Source organism: Euphorbia lathyris, chromosome 3 (assembly GCF_963576675.1).
Source record: "Euphorbia lathyris chromosome 3, ddEupLath1.1, whole genome shotgun sequence".
NCBI classification, from domain to species: Eukaryota; Viridiplantae; Streptophyta; class Magnoliopsida; order Malpighiales; family Euphorbiaceae; genus Euphorbia; species Euphorbia lathyris.
Window position 1 is genome coordinate 88,222,650 of NC_088912.1, and position 27,514 is coordinate 88,250,163.

At 35.8% G+C, this 27,514-nt stretch overlaps 1 protein-coding gene across 6 annotated transcripts; it reads left to right on the top strand.

The window, feature by feature from the left end:
• The first annotated feature begins 18,881 nt into the window (after nt 1–18,881).
• LOC136223109 (uncharacterized) lies at nt 18,882–27,148 on the top strand. 6 transcript variants are annotated; one of them, XM_066010921.1, is made up of 9 exons: nt 18,882–19,113; nt 19,967–20,283; nt 20,500–20,594; nt 20,712–20,937; nt 21,022–21,094; nt 21,205–21,450; nt 21,539–25,044; nt 25,666–26,648; nt 26,783–27,148. In XM_066010921.1, exons 2-5 carry the CDS (start codon nt 20,220–20,222, stop codon nt 21,090–21,092), a joined length of 456 nt encoding a protein of 151 aa, XP_065866993.1. In that variant the 5' UTR covers nt 18,882–19,113; nt 19,967–20,219; the 3' UTR covers nt 21,093–21,094; nt 21,205–21,450; nt 21,539–25,044; nt 25,666–26,648; nt 26,783–27,148. The 6 variants fall into 6 exon arrangements, 1 of the variants encoding a protein (XP_065866993.1); XR_010685846.1 differs by having other exon boundaries at nt 19,967–20,073; nt 20,712–21,094; XR_010685844.1 differs by having other exon boundaries at nt 19,972–20,283; nt 20,712–21,094.
• The last annotated feature ends 366 nt before the right edge of the window (nt 27,149–27,514 follow it).

Consider the following 27,514-nt stretch of genomic DNA (forward strand, 5'->3'; position numbering starts at 1 on the left):
ACGGAACGCAGTTCAATTGTGAGGAGTTCAGGTCATTTTGCCAGAATCAAGGCATCCAGAATATATTCGCCTCAGTATACTACCCACAATCAAATGGAATGACCAAAGTCACCAACCGAACGATCGTAAAAGGCATAAAGAAGAGATTGGGTGAGCATAACAAGAAGTGGGCGGATCAGTTGATGAATGTCCTATGGGCATACAGAACCACTCCTCGAACCGCCACAGGTGAAACGCCATTCGCCCTCCCCTATGGAGTAGAAGCTGTTATTCCTATAGAAGTTCAGATCCCAAGTGACAGGGTTCTACTCTATTGTGAGGACCAAACGAGAAGAAGCTAAAGAAAGTCTCGACCAATTGGAAGGAAAAAGGGAGAAGGCGTATGTCTGAATCACCGCTTATAAGCAAAGGATTGCAGCCTATCACGATAGAAACGCCAAACTTGTGGATCTGAATCAAAGAGATTTGGTGCTCAGGAAAGCGGACAAAATCCAATCCATGGAAGGCAGAGGAAAGCTGGGAGTCACGTGGACGGGGTCATACAAAATAATTGCCAAGGACGTGGAATATCCAGAACCTCCGTAAATACTTTACCAGAGAGTAGAATGTAATCAAAAGTCTTGAGTACTCTTTTTCCTTTAGTAAGGTTTTATCCCATGTGGTTTTCCTTATTAAAGGTTTTAACGAGGCTCACATAAAAGACCAAGTTACTGTAATAAGGTGGATCGCCATTCAATAAAATGAATTTTTTGTTTGGAATTTCTCTTTTAAGTATTTTTTGCAGATTTATAAATATTCCAGATTCGAAAAGGGGAGGCAACAAAAGCATTCCCATGGTAGAACAAACGCCGTTATGGCATATCTACCCTCTCCTCAAAGATAGGAAAACAACAATCCCAATGGCGGATCAATCTACCTCAAAGATAGGAAAATGATTGACCACTATCAAAGGCGGGTTAAAAATGTCTCAAACACGAGATCTTTACACCCTCAATTTTCTCCTCAAAAGAGAATCAAAAGACCCGCTGGCGGATCAATTTACCTCAAAGATAGGAAAAATTCGATCGCCTAGGGCAGCTTAACTTCCTCAAAGGGAATAAAAGCTTCTATCCTTCAAAAAAGGCCCATACTTTGGGGTACGGCTAGCCACATACCCTGAACAAACAAACAAGTCCTAAACCAGATTCTAGAAGCTTACTTGCTAAAAGATATAATGCATAAGTAAATTTTTGGGAAAAGGATTCATTCAAAACAAAAATAAAAATTGTACTTAATTACATCAGAACTAATTAAGTTTTTACAACATTATCCTCCTTTGCATCTTTCTCTAAAGTTGCATTCTTCGGAGGAGCCTCGTTCTCCTTATCAACAATCTCCGCCTGAGGAACTCCGCTATCAATCTCCACAACATCAACCTTATCACCCACCTCTTTGGATACTTCGCTAAAGTCATCCGCCTCGAGGTTGACAACAGGTTTCCTATCTTCTTCATTCAAGCCCTTCAGCTCATTCCGAACTTGACCATAGATAAAGTCACGAGAATTCGCTATCTTGTCATATTTCATAGCGTCCTCAGCTTCAGGAACAACATACTCTGGATCTACGAAATCTATCTCTGGGTAGGCGAGTCTAACGTAAGCCATGATCCGCTCGCCATAGTAAAAAGCACGGCTACCAGCCAAAATCTCCATATTCAATAGAGCATCCTTATGATCCTTGGCATCCTCGGCTATCTTCTTCTCTAGCTCCTGGATCTTAGCATCCTTGCTCTTATTAAGAGCTATGGCGGCAGTCGCATTTGCACTAATGATGGCCACATCATTCTCCAACTTCTTGATCGTGGCTTTATCGGCTACACCTTGGAGAAGATCCTCCTCCATTGCGCACATATGGGCATATGCCTGATAAAAGAAAAGGGACGCTTAGAAAACAAGATCCACGAAACCGGGATCACTCTTTCATCCAAAAATATGAAATGATGAATAACTTACCGTAAGGAGATCCCTTTTTCCCATCTTAGCGTGGGAGGATCCAAAGTACTTGGCTTGGCTCTCCTACACATTTCCTAGTTAACCAATAGCTTCATCCAAGTCATTTATGACCGACTCGCTCTCAAGGGTACCCTTTTCTCCATATTTGGCGAACCAATACTTCCCTTAGTCTGGTTTGGTCACCTAAAATGGAAAAGACAAGACTTAGCATCCATAGCAAAAAGCAGAGCAAGGGGGAAGAGCTATACATGTTCCTGATTAAAACCTAGCCAATCGATCTTGGACTTTGACGCCATTGAAGCATCAGCTAGCAGCTTTGCTCCACCTACGGGAGCCACCCTTGTGCTCTTGCCGACGGGAAGCGGGGCAGCTTCCAAAAGGCGTTTCCCGTCTTTCTTGCTAAGATTCGCCACCGGCGCATCCTTCTTTGCCTCTTGCTCCTTCATCTTTTTTCGCCTCTCTACAAGGGCGCGACTGGCTTCAGACAACTCCTTGACAAGGGGACAACAAAATAATCAAAGTTCAAGGAAGAATAAAGGTACCTTCGTCTAGTTGAGTAAATTTCACATAATTGATCTAGGTCCCCACTCGGTGGACCAACAGAACCTCGCTCATCATGAATTCTAGGGCGTCGGCTGTTAGACGAGGTGTCGCGGCCTAATCTCCCGGGCGGACCGGGGGGTGGACACCTCATGGCGATGTAAGCGGTGATTGGCGCCGAAAGCAACCAATCGTGGAATCAAGCTGCTCGGAAGGACCAGAGCTCGGAGTATGGAAGAGTCGCCACCCACGAATGGGAAAATGAACACTGATCCCTTGCAGGAGACCGGTGAGGGTTCGGGAAACTTAGGTACGAGCCGAGAAGGCTAGCTCCTTTCCGGAGAAAGGCTACTAGGCACCCCGACATCGCCCGGTTATGAACCACCGGCCTCCTACTCAGCGTGTTAGGCGATAACGGACTAATCACATATTTCTTTAAGTTTAAAATTCATTTGAAACCTTTTCTTTCTCGTTTTGAAAACCGTTTTGAGCATATATTATTGAAAGCCACCTTGGTAAAGAATCACCCATTTTGCATAAATTTAAAATACATAGGAGAGAGAGGGGGAGAAGAAAGAATCGATTTGTTTACAATGTGATTTATGCTTCGTATTACACACTAGTTCTAAGCTAAACTCATTCCCCAAAACGAGTTTATTTACATGGTTCGTACCTTAATCGCCGTTGGAATGATTTAGGTATGTTTCAAAACCCCGTTGATTTACATGGCATCCACTCGAATCGCCGTTGGAACGACTCGAGCGTTTGAAGACGTGGAATAAAGAATTTTAACCCAAAAACGTGGTTAGGCATACAAGTCAATTTATTTTGTACAAATCATTTAAGAAAACGATTCAAAACTTTATTATTTACAATAAAAACGATTTTAATTACAAGGTTCGCCTAATCCGTCGTTGGAACGGATTAAGGTTTCAACACGTGATATTTTGGAAATAGTTTAAAAAGGTCAAGAAAACGTTATTTACACTTTAAGAATATCTAGAAAACTTAAGTTTAAATAAACAAATTAAAGTCTCTTTTTGTGATTTTATTTTCCCTTTTTCACTCAATCAACTCTTTATTCACACATAATTACACCAATGAACCAATTAAAACCAAAATTCACCAAGTAAAACTCATTTGGAATATATACATGTATACCAAAAATAAAAGAGAAATACATATATATATATGATTTTATCTAAAAATAAGGATATATATATATATATATATATATAAATAAGTGAGAAATACTATATGATATAATAAAGAAAATGAAAAAGAATACAAAATATAATACATTTTCATCCTAACTAAAACTATGTAAAAGTAATGGAAGACCATAAATGCAAAAAATTGATATAATAAGTATATAGAAAACCCCTCCCCAAATAATAGCTAAACTCCACATTTTGATAACCCAAAAATATATATATATATATATATATATATATGTACAAATAATGAATCAAAACAAATTAAATTTCAAATATGGAATAAATAACTACATAATAGATCATTAATAGTTATATGACCCTAAAAATAATTTTTATAATCATATTATATAATTACATACTTGTATATATAAGAATCAAATACCAAAAGGTGGAGAAAATGGGCTAAAAAGATGAATTTTCGTTTTCCAATAGATTACAGACGGAAAATCCGTCGCCAATCTGCTATTAGTGACAAAAAAGGGAGAATTACAGCAGCAGTCCAAAACTTTCCAGATTCGTTCAAAAACTTTAAATTAAGTCTAATTCGATCGTTTTGGATCTCCGAACTACCAAAAATCATAGTCTATAACGGAGTTTTCTAAAACGACGTTTTTATTTTAAAACGTTATTTGGAAATATCTTTTTAAACTTATAATTACAACGTTTTTTAATACCCGAACTACCTTTTAATCGGATCACGGTTCATATTGGGATATTAAAACGAGGTTTTTTATTTTAAAACAAAATGTCTAGAGTGAGAAAGTCTCCAAAAATCCTCCTCTCTAAATGCATGGGGATCCGTGCCTTATATAGGCAACGGATCCCCGAAAACTTTGGGCGACGCATGAAGAAAATTGGGTGTCGCCCAAAGCCAGTTGGGCGGACGCCCAACATTAGTTGGGCGGACGCCCAACATTAGTTGGGCGAACGCCCAACTATCGTTGGGCGTACGCCCAACTTCAGTTGGGCACGCACCCAACTGACGTTGGGCGTTCGCCCAACGATCGTTGGGCGTCCGCCCAACGTTGCTGGGCGCTCGCCCAGCGGCCATCGGGCGTGCACCACACGCTGTCGGGCGTGCGCGCCCAATGGACGTCGAGTGTGCGCCCCGCGCTGCCGGGCGTGCGTCCAACTGTCGTCGGACACGCGTCGGCTGCCGCTAGGCGCTCGCACCACGTCGCTGAGCACTCGTGAGCCGTCCACTTGACGACCGCGACTCACATTAACTTTTCCTTTCTTATTATATATTTTTGTTTTAAAACTTCCGGAATCAACCGCTTCGACCGTCTTGTTTACAGGTTTTCGTCACAGGTCCTCCGACTCGGTGTCTACATCGGCATACGTCCAGAAATCCATCTTGATACTCCTCATGAGATTTGCCACATTTTCCTCAAGGGGAGTCAATTGAATCAAATCACCTGCCATATGTTGAGGTTTGTGGTTCCAATTCGCTGGGAATCCCAAAGATTCACCCTCTTTCAGCTTGACGAAGAAGAACTTTTCGTCCCAGAGATGAACATTTGACATCTTATCACTAAAAGGCGAATAGCCTCTAAACTTAACAAAAGTTATGAAAGATTCGCTTTTTCGCCTAGAAGGCTTATGGAAGGATCGGAAAACTCGAGGAGTAAGGTTTACCCCAAGATTAGAGGCCAAGAAAGCATCCAGTGCAACATCCAACCAGACGTTCAGATGCAGCTGGCTAATAGTGATTCCAAAAAAGTCAAGAATGTCTCCCATCACTTGGGGAAGAGGAAGACGGAAACCCCTTTCAACGTGGCTTCTGTACACAGAAAGGAATCCCCTAGGGGGACAGGCAGGACGTTGATGGGCATCCGCCAGTGTTAACTCAAAGTTTTTCATCCAGGGATAGTGATCCGCCAAATAGGCAAGATCCGTAGGGCTCATGCGAGATGAAGTGATCTCTACGTGAGGGCCCTTTTTCCTATTAGGGGTTGAAGAAGAAGCCTCCATCTATGAGACAATTCTAGAGTTCACCACCGATGCAACAAGGGCAACAGCGGCGAAAGAGTTCTGGGTTTCTATAAACCCAGAACAGTGATTCCTACGCTCCTCTAAAGCACTGTGCAAGCTAGACAAATCACAGCTCGGAGTACTTTCAAAAGAGTCCGTCCTTTCAGAAAGATCTAGGCTAAGTGAGTAATCGATGGAAGAAGATAAACCGAAGAGCTCAGAAGTCGAACCAGAGGACGAACTCATAAAATCAAAAGAGGAAGATAAACGAAAAAGGTACAAAGTCGAACTTACATGAAAATTCGAAGTTAGAAGGAGGAAGCTCTAGCACTCGAAGTTCTAGACACAAAGGGAGCTCCAAATAAATCCAGGCGTGAATCAAAAATCCGAACAATGGGAAAGTAAAATCAAAAGAGAGAGAAAGAAGGAGTTTTAAAAGAAAAACGTCACTTACCTTGAGCGGAGTGTCTCCGACACCTGTCAATCGACGAATGGCCTGGGACAGAGCATCCATCAATATACCGCCTATTGACTGCACGCCAGGAAGACTAAAAGCCCTAAAGGACTTTAGCGTCATTTTAAGGGGGGCTTCTGATAACATCCATATATTATTTACGGGACCAAAAAGGTAATTAACCAAACGACCGCGTATAAAGATGATCGTGAAGGCTATGGCGTATCAAGTAAGCCACCTGGATGGCGGATCACATAGATTCCTCAATACGCCATCAATAGTCAAACACTTGGGAGACCCGCCATCTCGCCTCGATACGCCCCCTGAACGGCAGAGCCGATTCTCCATAAAGGCAACTAATAACCCATTAATGAGCTAACGGTCATACTTGAATAAGATCAGTAACCGCCATTAATGAGGTATTAATGGAGACTTTCTAGTTATCCGGAGTTACAACTATATGAGTATAAATAGCTTGCATCCCAAGCTATTGAGGGACACACACGCTCTCCTTAACCCTACTTCGTGCTTATAGTTTATTCTTCTATACTTTACTAACTTTAGCATCGGAGCTTCCCCCGCCGATCCCAACGGCGCCCCACAGGGTAGAGCGCCGATCAAGAATTCATCAATAGTCATCAGTAAGCTTCCATTTTTCATCATCAATAATATACAATGTATCTTACGTCGCGTTCTCATAAGATCATCCATATTAATAATATCACACTCAACTTAATTATTGTCATCAAAGTCGTTGTCATATATCAGATACGCAAATCAATCGCAGATTAAATCAGTAACTAATTAACATCATCAACATAGCAACACACAAAACATGTATATTATATATTTAATTAACTACTTACCTCAACCAATAGCAAGACTAACTACTCATCTAACTCTTCTAGCCTATTTGTTGCTTGATCGTCGTGTCCTTCAAAAGTCATTTATCACATTTAATTACATACAGTTTATGTATATGAGTATATATGAAGGTCATAGAAATAAAAATATGGGTGTGTTAGAGGTAGTTTTCTTAAGGACAACTGACTTATATTAACTGATAGTAGTTTTAACTTCTAACATGACCACTAGGTATTACTACAATCAAATTACATGGAGTAGACAACCACATTGCATCAGATGCCATAATTATAAAAACAAAAACCAAGTAAAAAAAAGTCCATGAAATTTTGCTAGTTAGGAATAACAATATTGACAACATTGAGCGGAAAAGAAAAGCTCATACCAACATTCACACTATGCACAATAGTTTGCTAGGTAGGAATGAACAATATATGAACAATTTGAGTTTACATTCTATGAAACAATAGATAACATAATGATGGCTTGAACAAAAGAAAACAATAGAATCCAATCTGTAAAAGAATCTTAAGGGAAAAGGCAGTATTTCTCAAAGTGGTTTATAAGCAATATATGCATGTTTTAAATTAATCCATAAATAATTATAAAAATAAAAATATAATACACAAATTAATAAAAAAAACTTAAATAACTAAATAAAAATTTATTGAATATAGTAAAACCTTGTCTTTTCGGTAATAATATTATAAAGATAGCAATGACGTTAAAAAAGAAACGTGTTTTGTGAAAATAAAAAAAAATTGTCAAACAAAAACTATATTGGAGTGAAATGCTAAAAAATCTTCCGGAAATTTGTAACAAGCATCTCATTGTTCTATTCATCATCAATGTATAAAATTATCCTTATACGTCTATATGGTATTTTGGATAAGCCAATGATTTTGACATTAATTTCTCTAGTTTTTTTAGTGGCAATAATTTTTGACCTACGATATCTCACAATTTTCCTTAAAAAATACAAAAAAAGTACAGTTAGTTAAACAATTGCACTTCATATGAAATGTCATGTGATATTTATAAAGAGTATCAATAGAGTTTGTAATTAATTAACTTGTTCCCTCCTATAAATCTACCTAGTTTCAGTTTTGTTTAATTCATCTTGAACTTTCCTTAAAAGGAAAATAACCATGAAAGAAATAGTAAATCATGTGATCAGTAACCAACAAATGAATATACCATCTATAGAAACATGGATAATTTAGTATTTATTTCCAAGTCCAGCAATAGTAATGAAATAATTCATCATACATTCTGAATTTAAGATTAGATGTTTAGCAAATCAAAGTAATTAGGCCATGTACAACTCCGATTCTTGGTATTGCATCCTTCAAAACAGTAATATAGTACGAATAAGACCAAGCACTCACCAAGGACTGAAGCACCACAAAAAGAAATCACCAAGCACACATTATAGACTAAATCACCAACAAATGGATTGAAAACCAAATAAGTCCATATAAATCGAAAATAGAGGAAGACTTAGGGAGTGTATCTCTCAATAGGAATATACTATATCCCTTCTTATTTTCTCATCAGGGATCTGAATATATACAAAGAAACCAAAATATCAAACTCCTTATATATTATCAACAACCATATTGCTTTATAGCAATTAATCTTAAAGTTTTTTTTGTAAAATGTAACTTCACCTGAGATTCAATGTTCAATTGTCAAAGCCAAACAAACAGAAAGAATGAACATAAAAAGAATAACACCTCTTACTTTATTGATGGCAAGCAATTACTTATATTGTTTGTCAAGAAATTTTGTTGGTTCTGTCAAGACCTGTTAGAAAAAGAACAAAAGTTATTAAAGAAAAGCACATTTTAAGTTCTAACCATAAGCACATACTAAATTGTGTTAGTACCTATTCCATTTTATATAAATAGTAGTTAAATACCATCAATGCAAAATAGTTGATCAATTGTGGTTATTATTCACCATATATGTACATACTCAAAAGTGAAACCATTCCAGAACCTTAGTCGGATCATAATTTTTAAGAATTGGCATAAATATAAAACCATAGAAAAAGCAAAGAGGAAAAAAATCAAACAAAGAACAATTAAAGGTGCCTCTGTATAGATATACAGAAAAGATAACCTTCCTTACGAATGCTTAACTTTGTCGATGGATTTCCTTTGGCTAGATGAATAAATTGAGTGAGTTGGTTTGCTTGTGTACTTCAATCACATCTAAACTGATGGCAACTACAAGTGCTAGACTAACTTCTATCCTTTTGTAATGTAAGCAACTGAGAGAGATATTTAATAGAGAGAGATTGAAGCTGTTACGGAAGGAAGACGGGAAATATGGAAATGGCAGTGAAGTTAATGATGGTTGTAACGTAAATGGAAGATATAAGGAAATGTATTGAATTGGAATAGGAGTTATTTAATATCTATAACAATATATATGTATTAATATAATGGGAAAATTATTTCTTTTTTATCTAATTGTTTATTGATATTAATTTATTTTCAATAAATAATGAATTCAAAACTAATACATGGTAATAATTGGCCCATAAAGAGGATGAAATTTTCCTCATTGATCCTCTATTAGACTCGTCCAGAATAATTCAGATGTTACCATGTTAGCTAGCATATATATTGACATGACATCATCTAAGTGATCTCAAACTAGTGTGGTTGGAGATCGTTGTAGAATATCTCCTTGTGTTTTTTACATCCATAAAGTATGAATGAGATCATTTTGCTTAAACGGAGAGAATTCCTTACAACTCAAATCAACAATTATTGGTAATGGTGAATTTGATCCTCCAATTTACTTAACAAAATCAAATTAGTTCAATAATGCATTAAAAGAAAAACTTGGTAATATGTTGTTATTACCAGTATCAGTTTTAGCACATAAACAAGAATTTTCCATTAACAATCACAATGAGCTATTCATCAGGCATGGTACCTACAGTTTAATGTGAAATTCAATGAGATTCTAACCAATATCAACAATACCAGAACTCTGTTAACCTTCCTTTGGCTTCCACTTGGATCTAATTTGCTATTATGTTGTTGCACTCATTAAATTTTATGACTTAATACTATACTATACTTCCTCATACGAGATATTTGAAGATCTACCTTCTCTAGCTCATTAACCAAATTTATATGAAAAGTTTCTAGCAACAAGAATAAATTAATGGCCTCCCTCTTTTACAGAAACGTAAAAATATTCTTGACTACACAAAAGACTACTGATTTTTTTGGAAGTAACACTTAAAATAAACTAAGGTTGATGTGATATTTTGAGCAGTATAGTAGTAGTTCATAAGAGGTCAAAATCAAGAAAGAAACCAATCAATTGCAAGAACAACCAAACTGGAAATATTGATATCAAGGAGACACAAGAATTGCAGCTTGTATGTCAATATGATAATAAAAGTTAAACAAAGGTTGCACCTAAACATAAAGAACTGGGAAGAGCCATTCAGTTTTGGTTATTTCGTTCAATTTTTTTTTTGGATGCTTGAACTGACAAGTTACATTAAGAAAAACATGATAAATTTAAACATCTTCTTTTGATACAGAAAAATTCAGTTATTTAGTATCAGCAGTTATAACCTAGAAATATAGCATAGTCAATTTAGATAGAAATTGTAACTTTCATATTTTTACATAGAAGTTCAAGAAAAAGATTGTAAAATGCAGCAAAATATCATTCAATAAAAAGGACAAATAACAAATGCAAAACATGTGTGCATATGCGGTGTGTTGCGGATCTCTACTTGTGGTATGTGTGCAATAATTAGTTTATCAACATTTTCGATTTTCGTCCTAGGGGACATATATATTTGAACAATAAATTAAAACATCATTAATAGATAGCTAAAACAGATTTGAACATATTTAACATAGAAAAAACTTCACTTCCACGTGATGGAATTGGAGGGCTGGATTCATCCTATTAGAGATATTTACTGTTTCAGATATTTACTGTATTTTACACAACAAACAGTAAATATCTCTAATATATCTCTAATAAACAGTAAATATCTCTAATATATCTCTAATACATCCCAGGGAATCATTAATTTATATTACTTAGTGGCAAAATAGACACATGGCTTACAAACTCATCATATCAGTGAACACCCCATGGACTAAATATATTTTACGGACTAAAGAATAAGATTAACATGAATCCTTACAGATTGTGGGTGGTGATTGGCGTCTCATCGATTTTTATAGTTTTGCTAATCGTGCTGATTATTATCAATCTTGGTCTCTTCTTAATCAATTATCTTCCTCCTCAATTCTTCTAACTGTCTTTTCGTATACACAATTATATCTCAGGTTTTTATACTTCAATCTCTTAATTGGATTAATTATGCATTAACTAATGCATTACTCACTCATCCTTGCTTCTGCAATTAACATGAAATCTAACCTTATTTTCTATCCTAAAGCATGTTTCTTAATTAATTATCGGTCTAGCATGTGTCATAATTAATTATCTAAACTTTAAATAAATTTGTATCAGAATAGGAATTGTAAACGTTTTCTTACCTAAAGCATTATCTGGCTAACATGATTAAGTCCTCCAATCTGAGCACACATATATGTATTAATCACCACACCCCTCATTTCTCTCTAATCTCAAATCGTAATAGCCCCTAAAGTTTAAACTTGTCAATCTAATTTATAGTTGCCAATTTCAGAGTTTAAGCAAATAAAAAATTGACGGATAATTAATTAAGAGGTAGTTACTAAAAGTCATTTTTTATTTTGTAATTTTTTCTCTATAATTTTTTTTATTAATAATTTTTCTGATTCAAACAATATAAAAAATAAATTTTTTTTTCTATTAAGTGTTTATAGTGTTAAAAGGGTCATAAAATTTATTTTTCTAAAGTAACAACTTATTCAATGGTTAAATTTTCATGTAAATCAAGAAAGTTAAATTGGACATTAGGGAATAAGATGTAGTAAATTCATTCTTTATAGATTTTCTAACAATAATTAAAAAAAAAAGTTATGTACTCTAAATCTAAATTATGCAAAATGTTCTTAAAAAAATTCAAATATGTTTTCGCGTATTAATACGTAGTAATTAAATTCCTTCATTAATTAGCCAATTAATAATGATGGAATAATAAGGATTATTAATCCATAAATCACAAATAGATACTCATTTACTCCTTATGGATTTTTTAATGTATTTAATGTGATAGTTGGAAAATCATTGAATTATATACTATTTATTTACTCCTTATTGTTCATGCATTAATAATGAGCAAATATATTTAATGGTGAATTTCGAATTGTCACATTAAATGAGTAAATAATAATATGAGATATTAATGCATTGGGAATGAAGGTAAGTCAAAATTATCATTAATTAATAAATTTAAATATAAACTGTTGGATTTTAATCTAATGGCTATTATTGCAATAACCACATATATTGAAAAAACATGTCACCGTTAAGAGTGAACCATATTAAAGTAACAACTTATTTAATGGTTAAAATTTCATTTCAATCAAAAAAGTTGAATTGAACATTTGGAAGAAAAAAGAAGCTTGTTTTTGGAAATTAGGGAATGAAATATAGTAAATTCATTATTTATAGATTTTCTAACAATAATAAAAAAAAGTTATGTACTCCAAATTTAAATTATATAAAAAGGTTCTTAAAAAAATCTATATAGGTTTTTGTATATTAATACGTAGTAATTAAATTTATTCATTAGTTATCCAACTAATAATGATTGAACAATAAGGATTATTAATGCACAAATTACAAATAGATATTAATTTACTCCTTATGGTTTTTGAATGCATTTACTATGATAGTTCGAAAATCATTGAATATACTATTATTTATTTACTCCTTATTATTCATGCATTAATAATGAGCAAATATATTTTGTTTATATGGCTGAATTGAGAGCCGCTATTTTTGCAATTGAACTTGCTTGGGAGAAAAATTGGCATCAGCTTTGGGTTGAGTCAGATTCAATGTACGTAGTTAATCTGTTTAGACATCGCGCCATGGATGTTCTTTGGAGTATTCGACAAGAGTGGTTACATTGTCTCAGCATTTGCTCTAGAATGAACATTATCTTTTCACACATCTTTAGGGAATGAAATAGAGTTGCTGATGCATTGGCAAAGTTTGGAGTCTCTTCCTCCTTGATCAATTGGTGGACTTCAGCTCCTGCTTTTTGCCACAAGTTTATCAATGATGACATTTGTAGTATTTCACAATTGCGTTTTTCTTAACTTTTCCTATCTTTTCTCCTCCCCCCTTCTTTTGTTTGTTCTCCTTCCTCTTCTATTGTTCAAACACCCAATTTTTTCTTTTTTTTTTATATATTGAGGGGTTGTCAGTTCTTGGGTCATGGGTGCTCATCCCGTCCAAGTTTTATCTCGTTCCAATTTCTATCAAAAAAATGAGCAAATATATTTAATGGTGAATTTCTAACTGTCACATTACATGAGTAAATAATAATATGAGATATTAATGCATTGGGAATGAAGGTAAGTCAAAGTTATCATTAATTATTAAATTTAAATATAGACCATTGGATTTTTAATTTAATGACTATTATTGCAATAACCATCTATAGTTGATATTGTTGAGATTTAGCAACACCGTAGAGCGTCCCTGTGAGGCGCCGTTGGGATCGGCCGGGGCACTCCGATGCCTAAGTCAGTAAATTTTTTAAGAGAATAAATTGTAATGAAAAAACGAAGCTAAGAAGAGTGTGTAAAAGTGTACCTCTGTTGTCACGCTACAAAGGTATTTATACAAGTTTGAGTGATAACTGTAATAACCTTCTCTTTTAATGAAGAGTAATGCTCTTTGAATGTGGTTTAACTTCATCTTCTAACCTCCAAGCTTTGGCAGGTTCTCAGCCATCATTAATGCTAGTTAAATGATAATGAGTTACGCCGTCTAATCCTCTACTTCTTCTAGAAGGGTATTGCCATATGAGGCGAATCCCCTTTGGCCCATTCTTGGGCGGATCCTTGTAAGTAGCCCTGGCACGACATCGTATTCCTGTTATGTGTTATGTGGCGGATCACCGGAAGGAATGCTTAAGACGACATCGTATCCTTATCTGTTCGCCATATATCTTCGAGGCGGGTCTTTTCTCCCTTTAAGCCCTCTTTGCTAGGGAATATCTCCAGCTTAGTCCTTTACATTTCATGGCGGATGTTATTAGAAGCATCCCTTAAATGGTCTTTTAAGTTCTTTAGGACTTCTCAGCTTCCTCGTATGCTATTAGCATTTATTGTTCCTAACAGGCGCCTTTATCTAGGCCAATGACGTTCTTACAGGTGGCAGTCCTCGACACAGTTTTCAAAACTATTTAATCATTTCACTAAATAGAAAAAGCTTTCCTTTCAACTTTTATCGCGTTTACCATTATTTTCTACGGTTTTCTTCAGCCATCCTCAGAAGCTTTTCCTCTCTACTTCGATCTTTCATGTAAGTTCATATTTTTACTGTAGTTTCTCCATTCTTCCTTTGAATTTCTGTTTGCTTTAATGCTTCTTTCCTCTTTCGAGAGAACTTCGAGTTTGAATTGGAACTATTCCCTAGCTCCCTCTTCGTTTCGTATTCCTACTGCGTCCATGAAAACCCAAAATCCTACCTCCGGAGAGGAAGCGAGTTTTTTTGCTCCTAAAAAGAAAGGGGCAAAGGCCCCTAAAATGGAAGTGACTTCTTCCAGTTTTAGCTTTTCCTTTTTGATAACCCTTCAGTCCCTATATCCTTGGCTCCGAGCAGCTTCTTGCATGGTTCCCACACCCTATCAAAGACCTGCATCCCCTCCTAGGGGTTATTTTGCAGTTTACCAAAGCCATATCGAGAGGGGCTTTAGTTATCCAGTCCCTAAGATGATTGGGGACATTCTTGAATTTTTTCCTCATCCCTATTTGTCAACTACATCCAAATGGTTGGTTAGATTTAATATTAGATACTTACTTGGCGGCAAATCTGGGCTTAATTCTGAGCCCTCGCCTTTTTCGAACTCTTCACACCATATCCAAGCGCGGGGTGGAAAGTCACCTTACTTTTTCCAAATTAAAAGGGTACTCACCTTTTCATAACAAGATGTCGAACGTCCATCGTTGGGAGCAAATATTTTTCTTTGTGAATATAGTGGAGGGAAGAGTTTGATCCTGGCTCAGAATGAACGCTAGCTATATGCTTAACACATGCAAGTCGAACGTTGTTTTAAAAAAAATAATAAATAAAAAGAAATAAATAAAAATGAAGTAGAAGAGCCCAGATTCAAAATGAACAAATTCAAACTTGGAAAAAATCTTTCTGCATTTCATTACCAATGAAAGAGGCTATTATATTAAATAAAAAAAGAAAGGTCAAATAAAAATAAGGATCCTACTTCCATTCTAATTGTATAGAGAATTTTTTTAAGCATTTTTGTTGAAGAAAAAACAAACCCTAAACAACTGAATTTGGTAGAATATTCGATTTATATATTCTAGTTTATCACTTTGAAAACTTAACCAAATACAAAAGCCTTTACCCCACCGGTGGGTTATCACTTTGAAAACTTAACCAAATATAAAAGCCTTTACCCCATCGGTGGGTATATTCGTACTTGAAATACATATATAATGCTTGCATTTGGAAACGACCGGTGGGTATAGTAGTATTTGAAATACATATATTCTCCACCGAAGAAGAACGATCTTCGCCAGCGAAGAACATTGAAATACAATTTTTACATCATGGTCACTAAGCTTTGAACTTTTTAATACCAGTAGCCACTCCATTTTCACAAACTGGTCAAGTTGTAACCACCGACGGGTTATCACTTTGAAAACTTAACCAAATACAAAAGCCTTTACCCCACCGGTGGGTTATCACTTTGAAAACTTTACCAAATACAAAAGCCTTTACCCCTTCCGGTGGGTATATTCGTACTTGAAATACATATATAATGCTTGCATTTGGAAACGACCGGTGGGTATAGTAGTATTTGAAATACATATATTCTTCGCCGGCGAAAAACAATGAAATGCTGAAAAAGAAATATCATAAGATATACGATTAGCTTAAATGATCTTTTTTCATCGAAAAAAGACGGGGTTTTATAACTTTTTTTAGCTAAAATTCAAGATTTTAGAACATGAATTGGTTGTTCTGAACCTCGATTGGTCAGCTGGCCTCAGTTCACTTGTACGCTCATAACTACCTCGGAAAAGTACGAGAATCAACATGTGCCTCCATACGCCGGAGGACATCATCCCAGCAGCCGTTATACGATCTTTCAAGGCAGCACGACTCCTTCATCTTCACATATCTCACGAGCATCATGGTACCGAGCAGGGCGCAAAATACCGGATTCCAACTCTATAGTCAAAGGATATTTATTTACTTTCTTACTTTGCTGGATCAATGAATTATTATGTTCAACATACGTATGCTAGGTAAACTCAATTGGTCGAAGACTTTGATGGAGATGAAACTTCGTTTCTGCTCTGCTTTCACTTAGACTTTTTACATCATGGTCACTAAGCTTTGAACTTTTTAATACCGGTAGCCACTCCATTTTTACAAACTGGTCAAGTTGTAACCACCGGTGGGTTATCACTTTGAAAACTTAACCAAATACAAAAGCCTTTACCCCTTCCGGTGGGTATATTTGTACTTGAAATACATATATAATGCTTGCATTTGGAAACGACCGGTGGGTACAGTAGTATTTGAAATACATATATTCTTCGCCGGAGAAGGACGAGCTTCGCCAGCGAAGAACATTGAAATACCATCTTTACATCATGGTCACTAAGCTTTGAACTTTTTTAATACCGGTATCCACTCCATTTTCACAAACTGGTCAAGTTGTATACACCGGCGGGTTATCACTTTGAAAACCTAACCAAATACAAAAGCCTTTACCCCTTCCGATGGGTATATTCGTACTTGAAGTACATATATAATGCTTGCATTTGGAAACGACCGGTGGGTATAGTAGTATTTGAAATACATATATTCTTCGCCGGTGAAGGACGATCTTCACCAGCGAAGAACATTGAAATACCATTTTTACATCATGGTCACTAAGCTTTGAACTTTTTAATACCGGTAGCCACTCCATTTTCACAAAATGGTCAAGTTGTAACCACCGGCGGGTTATCACTTTGAAAACTTAACCAAATACAAAAGCCTTTACCCCATCGGTGGGTTATCACTTTGAAAACTTAACCAAATACAAAAGCCTTTACCCCTTCCGGTGGGTATATTCGTACTTGAAATACATATATAATGCTTGCATTTGAAAACGACCGGTGGGTATAGTAGTATTTGAAATACCATTTTTACATCATGGTCACTAAGCTTTGAACTTTTTAATACCGGTAGCCACTCCATTTTCACAAATTGGTCAAGTTGTAACCACCGGCGGGTTATCACTTTGAAAACTTAACCAAATACAAAAGCCTTTACCCCACCGGTGGGTTATCACTTTGAAAACTTAACCAAATACAAAAGCCTTTACCCCACCGGTGGGTATATTTGTACTGGAAATACATATATAATGCTTGCATTTGGAAACGACTGGTGGGTATAGTAGTATTTGAAATACATATATTCTTCGCCGGCGAAGGACGAGCTTCGCCAGCGAAGAACATTGAAATACAATTTTTACATCATGGCCACTAAGCTTTGAACTTTTTAATACCGGTAGCCACTCCATTTTCACAAACTGGTCAAGTTGTAACCACCGGCGGGTTATCACTTTGAAAACTTAACCAAATACAAAAGTCTTTACCCCACTGGTGGGTTATCACTTTGAAAACTTAACCAAATACAAAAGCCTTTACACCACCGGTGGGTATATTCGTACTTGAAATACATATATAATGCTTGCATTTGGAAACGACCGGTGGGTATAGTAGTATTTGAAATACATATATTCTTCGTTGGCGAAGGACGAGCTTCGCCAGCGAAGGACTATCTTCGCCAGCGAAGAACATTAAAATACCGTTTTTACATCATCGTCACTAAGCTTTGAGCTTTTTAATACCGGTAGCCACTCCATTTTCACAAACTGGTCAAGTTGTAACCACCAGCGGGTTATCACTTTGAAAACTTAACCAAATACAAAAGCCTTTACCCCACTGGTGGATTATCACTTTGAAAACTTAACCAAATACGAAAGCCTTTACCCCACCGGTGGGTATATTCGTACTTGAAATACATATATAATGCTTGTATTTGGAAACGAGAATAAACCCGAAACCCTATCATTGACTGTCCTGATAAGCCTCTCCCGGAGGGTAAACTTCATATAGTTTATATATATTTTCAGAGACTACTAAATGAGGTAGAGCAATCCGCACTTTATGTGAGGAAGGGAGGGTTTCGTTACATAGTTAATAGTTTTTTTGATTGAGAAGAGTAATATAAGATGCTTGTAACTAAATGGTTAGATATTTGTGCATTGAGTAAGAAGGACCAGGTTTGAACCTTGGACCTTGGTTGCAACAATGCATTGAGTAAGCAGGACCAATTTCGAACCTTGGTTGCTCCATGAAAATGTTTTATTTTTTGATTTTGCATTCAATATTGAAAAATAAACATCTTGATAGGGAAGAAAATATATTATAGTTGAATAAATAAGAAATTATTTTTTTAACATGTTTGTGAAATATATAATAACATTTTAAAATAAAAAAAATTATATATTAAAATACACACACATGGGTCTCAAACACATGCTCTTCTAATCCAAAGAAAAGAACATTACCGCTTTACTGTTATTGTTTATATTATATTAATTTAGTAATTATTTATATAAAACAAAACCCTAAAATTACAGCCACCACCTCACACATATCGTTTGTTCTCTCCTCTCCTCTCCTCAATCGCTCAAATTTCTTCAGCCTCCTCTGAACCTCTCCTCCACTTCTCCATTGCTCTTCTCGCTCACAGCCTCTCCTCCACTTCTCCATTGGTTTTCTCATTCCGGCGCCGTCAACCATCACCGCCGTGCCGCCATCATCTCGTCGTCGGGGGCCTCGGTTGTTACTTCTTCGACTCATCCTGAAAGGTATGCACCGAAAACTTTAATGGATTTACATTGCCAATTCAAAAAACATTATGGGTATATGGATATTTTCAAGTTCATTAGATAAAACAGTTTATCAAATAAGTAAAATTGTATGACTAGCGTAGCACATATAGACCTAGGTGTGAAAATCTGATAGTTCATTCTGGGTAATTTTGAATATATTATTAGCAATATGTGCCACTTAATAATGAGGAAAAGCCTTGATTAATTGTATTTTAAAAGGCTACTGGTTTAGTTTAAAAGGCAATAAATAGCATTGATGCATGTATATGTATGATATGAGTTGAAGCAGTGGTTGTTGCTGCTGAGAAAAATCTCTATGCAAATTGATAAGAAAGTGGTCCTTAGTTTGTTTGTAGGATGCTTTAAAGAAGCTACATTATGTATATATAGATGGATTTATTAAATTCATGTTGGATATTTGTTTAATTTTTAGATGGATTTTTATGAAATGTATGATTTTGTTAAATTTTATAATATTGTATTAAATTTTTTTTTATTCCTTAACCGGTAAGGGTACCCGCGGGTACCCGCGAAATAACTGGGACGGGTATGGGATGCAGAAATGATACCCATTAGGGTAATGGGACGGGTACGGGTAATTCCAAGATAAACGGGTAAGGGTATGGGAAGGGCACTACTTGCGGGTACCCTACCTGTTGCCATCCCTAATATTAATGTCAGGTCTGCTGTTGAAAAATAATATGTTTTAAAAGGAATTGGATAGTCTTCTTAATTTAGGTTAATGGATATTGATTGATAGATTGTTTTTAATTTTATGTTATTCTTAATTTTGAATTAATGGATTAAATTGGTTGAATTGATTTTCAAGTTCAGGAAGCTATCGAGACACTTTGAAAATTAAGGGGACCAATCAATCATTTTGGACAAGTTCAGGGGGCAAATGATGTATTAAGCCTAATTAATATATATTATTTGGTATGAATCCATCCTTGTAGTGTCGGAAGATTTGTGCCGTTTGAACATAAATGCAGTGTTAAATTTAGTAGACTCTAGCATCTAGCCTCTAAACCAATTTCTCACCTTCTAATTTCCCGAATTTCTCATCTAAACCAATTTCTGTTATGGAGAAGAGCATTTATCAGAATTCTTCTCCGATTCCAATTTCTTCCTCTCCTCATTCTGAAGGTACTTCCTATTTCTTGCAAGTGGGTGCCCTGGTTTCTTCATAGTTTCTTCATAGTTCGATTACTGTTTCTTTAATTCATGATTAACTCAATGCTATGCCTTCCTTCTTGATTTTGTTTTTATTTCTTGCAAGTGGGTGCACTGGTTTCTTCATAGTTCGATTACTGTTTCTTTAAAGTTATATGTCTATTACTAATACATAGCCATCACTTGTAGGTCATCAAAACCGAAAGCACGGGCAATTCGAAAGTGATTGTGAGAGTATTGGAGATAACTTTGAATTTTTTTTAAAGCATAGAACTAATCAAGAGGTTAGCAACAATCTATGCTCTTTATGATCTCGACATATACCTCTAATTAACAATTTATGCTTTTGATGATTTTGATGTGTCTGCTTGTTTAATTGTATTTCTTGTTGTTTTATGTAGATGCCTTACATATGGACAGATGAGAGGTTGCAACTCCTAGTAACCAAGTTCTATGATTACGTGCATAAACCATTCTCAGGAGTGTATACTTGCTCAACTGGTTGGCACTTGCAATTATTGGAGACACTGAAAGATGAGCCTCTCATACTTGCTAATGATGAAGCTCCCGATACTCCACTCCAACTGCAAATGACATTACAAACAAACTGGAGGAAATTGCTAAATGGTATAAATATAAAGACACCAGTTATTATGACTTGAAAGAAATTCTTGGTCAAAATATATGTAAAAAATTTAGGGTGCTGGTTAGGCATGAAAGATTTGACGAATATGTTCCATTGGATGGTACATCCCGCCGTGTCACCATTGCACAAGCTGTAGAGGTTAGTAACTTCCAATTAACAATTAGCGCTCCTAATGATTTTGATTTATTTGTTCGTTTTACCCTCTAATTTTTATTGTGCTCCTAATATATTTGTTGGTTTTTCTCTAGTTGAGCATGTCTCCCGATAGTGATCACTTTTATTGGACAGACAGACGGCTGCAAGTCCTAGTGAGTAGTTATCACATGTATCTGCAGGATTTAAAAAGTGCTTCACATGAACAAAATAATAGTAGTTCTAGTAAAAAGAGTAGTGAAAAGTGCTTGGCGAAGCTGAAAAAAAGCTTAGGTGGGAAAGTCTCGACTCCAAAGTTGAGCAATAAGCTCGATAAATTTTTTAGAGATTATGGAAACAAGGTAAGTTGTTTTCTTTGTTTCCTAGTTGTTTTTTTTGTCAAATATAGGGTTGCTCATCAAATTTTTAATGGTATTGATACAATTACAGTCCTCCGCTCATCAAGAATTTAGGATCAGAATTGGCAAGGAAATGTGCACCTTATTTGACAGTCTGGTAAAGCTTGACTGGGATTTGTACAAAAAGAAAGATACTTATTTGAGGACTTGTAGTACAAGTTACGGTCGTCAGACTTCTAGCAGGAGCATATCTAGTATTTCTGTGACAGAACAAAGAAATGCAGAAGCGAGGAGAGTGGACATGGAGTTGGTGAACTTAGGGTTAGAGTTGAACCCAGAACAGCTTGCAGTTGCCATGTTCAAGCTCAGTGATCCTGATACGCGGAGTTTTTTTTGGACATGTCAAGGTGAAGTAAGAAAACTTTCCGTGATGCAATTCTTCAAGTAGGAATTTATATTCTACCTTGACTTTGTAATTTGTGGCTGTATTGAATAAATAAGATTTGGAATTTATTTAAATTAGCTACAGTTTGTATTTTAACTAACTGGGCAAGTTGTAAAGGGAAAATTACACAGAAATTCGTATTCTAAAAACATTGGCAATGCATTGGAGCAATTGCAGTCAAATTCGAAAAGATTGTGGAAGAAGTGAAGGAAATGGGATTCAGTCCTTTGAAGATGCATTTTGTTGATGCAATCGTGGTACTGATAAGAGTGAGCAAATCAAAGAGGGATGGAAGGGTTGAGGTTTATAAGAGGTGGGGATGGTCGGATAAAGATATCACTATTGGTTTCAAAAAGTTCCCACGGTGTATGACATACTCAGAGGATAATATAAGGGCTACAATGGATTTTTATGTCAACAAACTGGGATTAGAGTCTTCAGTCATTGTGAATTGTCCTACACTACTTGGATATAGCTTGAAGAAGAGGCTCATTCCAAGAGGTACAGTTCTTCAGTTTATGTCATCCAAGGGTCTGGTTAAATTAGATTCAAGGATAACTGATATGTTCATATGTTCAGAGAGGCTTTTCTTGGAAAAATATGTGAAAGGTCACGTGGAAGCTCCTCATTTAATTGAGCTGTATGACCATAAGTTAAACCTTTCTTATACAAGAAAATCTGGAAAACATGATGAATGACATGGAGATGTTGTAATCAAGCTTGACTTTGTCTGCCATTCTATAAACCTTGGAGATGTTGTGTTGAATGTGAGTCTGATCCTCATTACATGTTTCCTTTTTGTTATCCCATGCATGTTACAGCCTCTGCCTCTGCAAGCTAGTTTTGTCAATGAATGTTCCTATGCATGCACATATTTAATTGTATCAGTTGTTTAATGGATTCAAGTTACTGTAAGCCTAGTTTGGGATAAAGTATCTAACTAGTACAAATCTAGGATCATCCTCAACTCCAAAAACACCGAGAAAGATGTGGCAGCTGAAATGCTAGAATGCTAGATATCTTATGTTTTATTTTGTTTATGGTCAGTATGAAAGGTATCTTCTATTGCAGAGAATGTGCATAGATATCAAAATGTGATTGATTTCAAATTCTCACATGTGATTGAGTTGTCATATGTCATCTTCTATTGCACAACTTTTTAACTTTGGCTCATTGAATCGTCATGTGCTACTTGGACTGAGCTTGAAGAAGAGGCTGATTCGAAGAGGTACAGTTATTCAGTATCTGTTATCTAAAAGCCTAGTTAAATTGGATTCAAGAATGACTAACATGTTGGAGTGTACGGAGAAGTGTTTGTTGGAAAAGTTTGAGAATCGTTCAAGGAAGAAGCCCCTCATTTAATTAATCTGTACAATGAGAAGTTAAATGAGGCAATGAGTGAAGGGAAAATAAAGTCATGAAGATATGGAAATTGGGAGTTAAAGGATTTGTATTTGTGCTTAATTCAGGATATGTCATTCGAAAGGGTCTTTTATTGTGTAAAGAAAGAGAGGTGGGTCTTTGGAAAAGTATGCTGAATCTCCCATTTGAAAAAGCTGTATACAATGAGAAGTTGGAGATTTCTGATGCAATGCGGCAAAGATTGAAGAATTGCATGAAGATGCATTAATACCGATTTGAAGATACGTAATTACAGACTTTGATGTGCTTTAAATGATGATAGCAACTGATTCAAGTTATCAATTTTATTGTAACATTAACATGTGTTTTGTTTGAGGAGCCATATCTATCAAAAAAAGCAAACAGATTTTTTGTTGAATGCAAGTATGATTGATTCTGCACAACTTGTTAACTAGCTTTGGTTCATCTTGTTCATTTCTCTGGTTTATGTTGTTTGATGGGTAAATTACATTAATGCTCCTTGAACCATAACACTATTTGTGGCCCTTGAACTTCATTTCTTGACATAAAAAAAATCTCTCAACTTTGCATTATTATGTCCAAGTCTAGAACAATCTGTGGAAATTTTAACTGGATGTTGACATGGATAACTATGACTGCATCAATAATATAGTGTAGTTAAACTTGTCCATGTCATTATTTCGTTAATTTTTTAACCGATTTTCGTTGATTTGGGCTTTAATTTTACAATAATACAAAGCTTATGTTAAGGAATGAAGTTCAAAAACCACAAGATTAATAATGTTATAATTTAGGGACCATTGATATATTTTAATAGGTTAATTATCCTTAAGATGAGTACAGCAAAACAACAAAGGGTCACTATAGGTAAAACCAAGGGATGAAGAGTCAATGTAATCCTTCAATTTTGGTGATATTATCGATAATCAAGTACAGACTATAAGTAAAATGTGAACAAATCATGTAGAGACAATCAACCAAACGTAACAAATCATGCTGATATTATCAATTTTGGTCCTGTCTGTCTCATTGTAGAAATTTTCTGCTTTATCCCCATTATTAACAAACTCTTTGCATTCACATCATCACATGTTGCCTAAACTCATAGGTTAATTATCCCATTTGTACACCATTCTCATTGATATATGATCAGTTTTGTGTAGAGAGAGTTATAGGTCAGATTCAGTGTTGAAAACCAATTATTCCATAGGAGGAGAGAGATTTGTAAAGGATCTTTTATTGCGAAAATGTGCATAGATATCAAAATGTGATTGAATTCAAAATCAGTACAAGTTGTTGTGATAGGTGATTGAGTTTTGAGAGTATGAAAGAACCTGCTCAACCTTTTAACTTTACTCATTGTATTCATTTCACACACACTAGATATTTTGGTATTTGATATTTTTGAATTGAGTGGAATTCAGAAAGTCACGGACTTTGTTATTGAGTTGAGGATTGAATTTTGGGTTACGTTTCTTCGGTCGTTGTCAATTGTGCTGCATGACTTGGATATAGCTTGAAGAGAGGCTCATTTGAAGAGGTGCAATTACTCAACTTCTGTCTTCAAAGGGTCTGGTGAAACTGGATTCAAGGATAACTATTGTGCTCAGATGTACAGAGAAGTTTTTCTTGGTAAATTTTATGAAAATTTCATGAGAAAGTTCCTCCTTCAATTAACTTGAAGACAACGACTAATTCGAGTTACCAAATCAGTTCCTGAATGAAGTTGTGCTTGTGGCCAACAAGATGAGCCATATCTTCCTGACAAAGTAAGTAGATGTTTTGTTTGTTTACTTTGGTTGATTGTTTAAAGTTTACTTATAGGATCTTGACTCTTCATCCCTTGATTTTACCTCTATTCACCCTTGTTGTTTTGCTCTATTCAGCTCCGGATTTAAGTGGCCATTGACATGAGAATCAAACTAGGCTAGAAGATGAAAACATGCTGAATTGCTCGTGTTGTAATTTCAATTACAGATAAATGAATGATGTTTTTTCGATCAAGTTTTATCTTCTAAATACATGACGGTTATTGAAGTTTAGGCTATGTTTCACAAAGGTTATTGAACTTCATTTTCTTTCATTAAAATCACAGATCTTCACATTTTACCTCAATAAAGTCATGCCAGGAAATTTGTGTATAAAAACTTACTAGAACGTTGACATAGCACAAAAGACAATTGCCTATATTATAAAAATGTTAGGCAGAACATTGAAGCTCGTTCCTTTTCTTTTACTACGTGATATGTATCAATGTTTAGATTTTTTTTTTTTTGACGAAGTATCAATGTTTAGATTACCAACATGTTTAGTCAATCTGATGTGTACATATAAGAGAAGGGCAATGCTACGAATTTAGAGCCTGATTTTATTTGTTCTGCTCTTTCCAGATATCTGGTGCGGATGAGAGTTATTCCGAAGGTTCCTTCAGCAGTAGAGGTGGAATCTCACGTGGCAGAAGGGGAAATGCTTACTATATGTCGCCAGAGAGTCGTCAGACTTCCTCCAATCCTGGACCTAAAATGGCTTGGGTAAAGAAGCCAAGAGATGAGACTTTTCATACAGAAGGTGTCAAGAATAATCAACATGCTTCAAATGCCAGTGGTGGTGAGTGTAAACAATTGGATTGTTTTGAGGCTTTAGATTCTGCACAGTCGTCTGCTCCTTTCAATTCCAAGGAGAGACAAGTTGATGAAACAGAAGTTCGGTCGTTTTCTTGTTCCAATTCGAAGGTGAGACAACTTGATGAAACAAAAGCTCATATTAATAAACCGGTGAGAGGGCTGTGGATCCAAGTACATTGCATCGTAATTTCTCATCGAAAGATATCAACACCGTTCAGATTGAATCTCATCCATCCGTACACTCTGATGGTGCAGATCTGCCATCTTGAGAACAATGTGCTAAGGGTGTTGGAAGCCCTGGTGATCCGGGGCATTCGGATAATCTTCAAGCAATCAAGCCTTTTGATATTTTGCACCCCCAAGACTGAAGGAGTTCATGTGCTAAATCATCCTTTACATGAAATAAATAGACAAAAGCGTACTGATGCTAAACGCTCTTTGGAAGTACAAGGAGAAATATTAGAACAAGGGATGGTTCTTTTAAAGGGTTACTTGTCTGTGGCTGATCAGGTAAGAATTGGGACCCCAATACAAGTCAGTATAGGGAATGTCGGCCAGAAGATGGAGCTAAACCACCTCTTATCCCTGTTGAATTTCGTCATTTGGTTGAAAGAGCTATGGAAGATTCCCGTGCTCTCGTGGAAAAAAACTCAAAAGGAAGCAATATAGAAACTATTATTCCATGGATGTCACCGGACATCTGTATCGTTAATTTCTACTCAGCAAATGGCCGCCTTGGCCTTCATCAGGTTTGTAGTGAAAATGACTAACTGTTTTGTGCAGCCATTATTACACAAGTCATGCGATTTATTTTGCATCTTACATTGATTCAACTAATGAATCCTTTTTCCTGCTGAAAATCGTTGATTGATTACCTATACAGGATAAAGATGAAAGCGAAGGAAGTCTGAAGAAAGGATTGCTCGTGGTACCGGAGAGTTTCTATATGGTGACAGAAGAAATGCAGACGATGCTGAGAAAGTTATGCTGGAATCAGGAGATGTTCTGATTTTTGGTGGAAAGTCTAGACATTTTTCATGGTGTACATTCAGTTGTCCCTGACAAGGCCCCTAACTTTTTGTGTCGAGTGATTGTAAATACTCTAGTTGTTATCCTAGTTTTGTTGTGAACCATCTGTTCACATGGGGAGGGTCTATAGAAGAAACTTGTTCTTTTGTTGCCAAAACATGTTGCAGAGGATCATTTAGATCCTTCTGTAACCACTGAATGCTATTCTTATATTTGTTTTTATTCTGTTCCTATATAAAATTGTAGAGTCTAAGCTCCAAAAGAAAAAGGGTTTCCTTTATGGTGGGTGGGCTTCCATAAATCTATGAAAAGTTGCTTTCTGCTGGCATTTGGTAGTGCAAAGTGTCCCATTAACCAACTTTTCTTTGGCAGCCTAACTTCCAACAGTAACTCAGCCAAGGTTGTATTTTCCTCTGAAATTATATTTATGCCATGACTAAAGAGTAACCCACAAGGTTAAGTGTTCAACCACTCTCTCACCAACAAATGCTAATAAAGAACATTTGTTGGACCCAAATTAGCTTTTCCCACATTCAGAAACATCTATAATAACCATACCAATCACATTAAGTAAATCATCAATTAA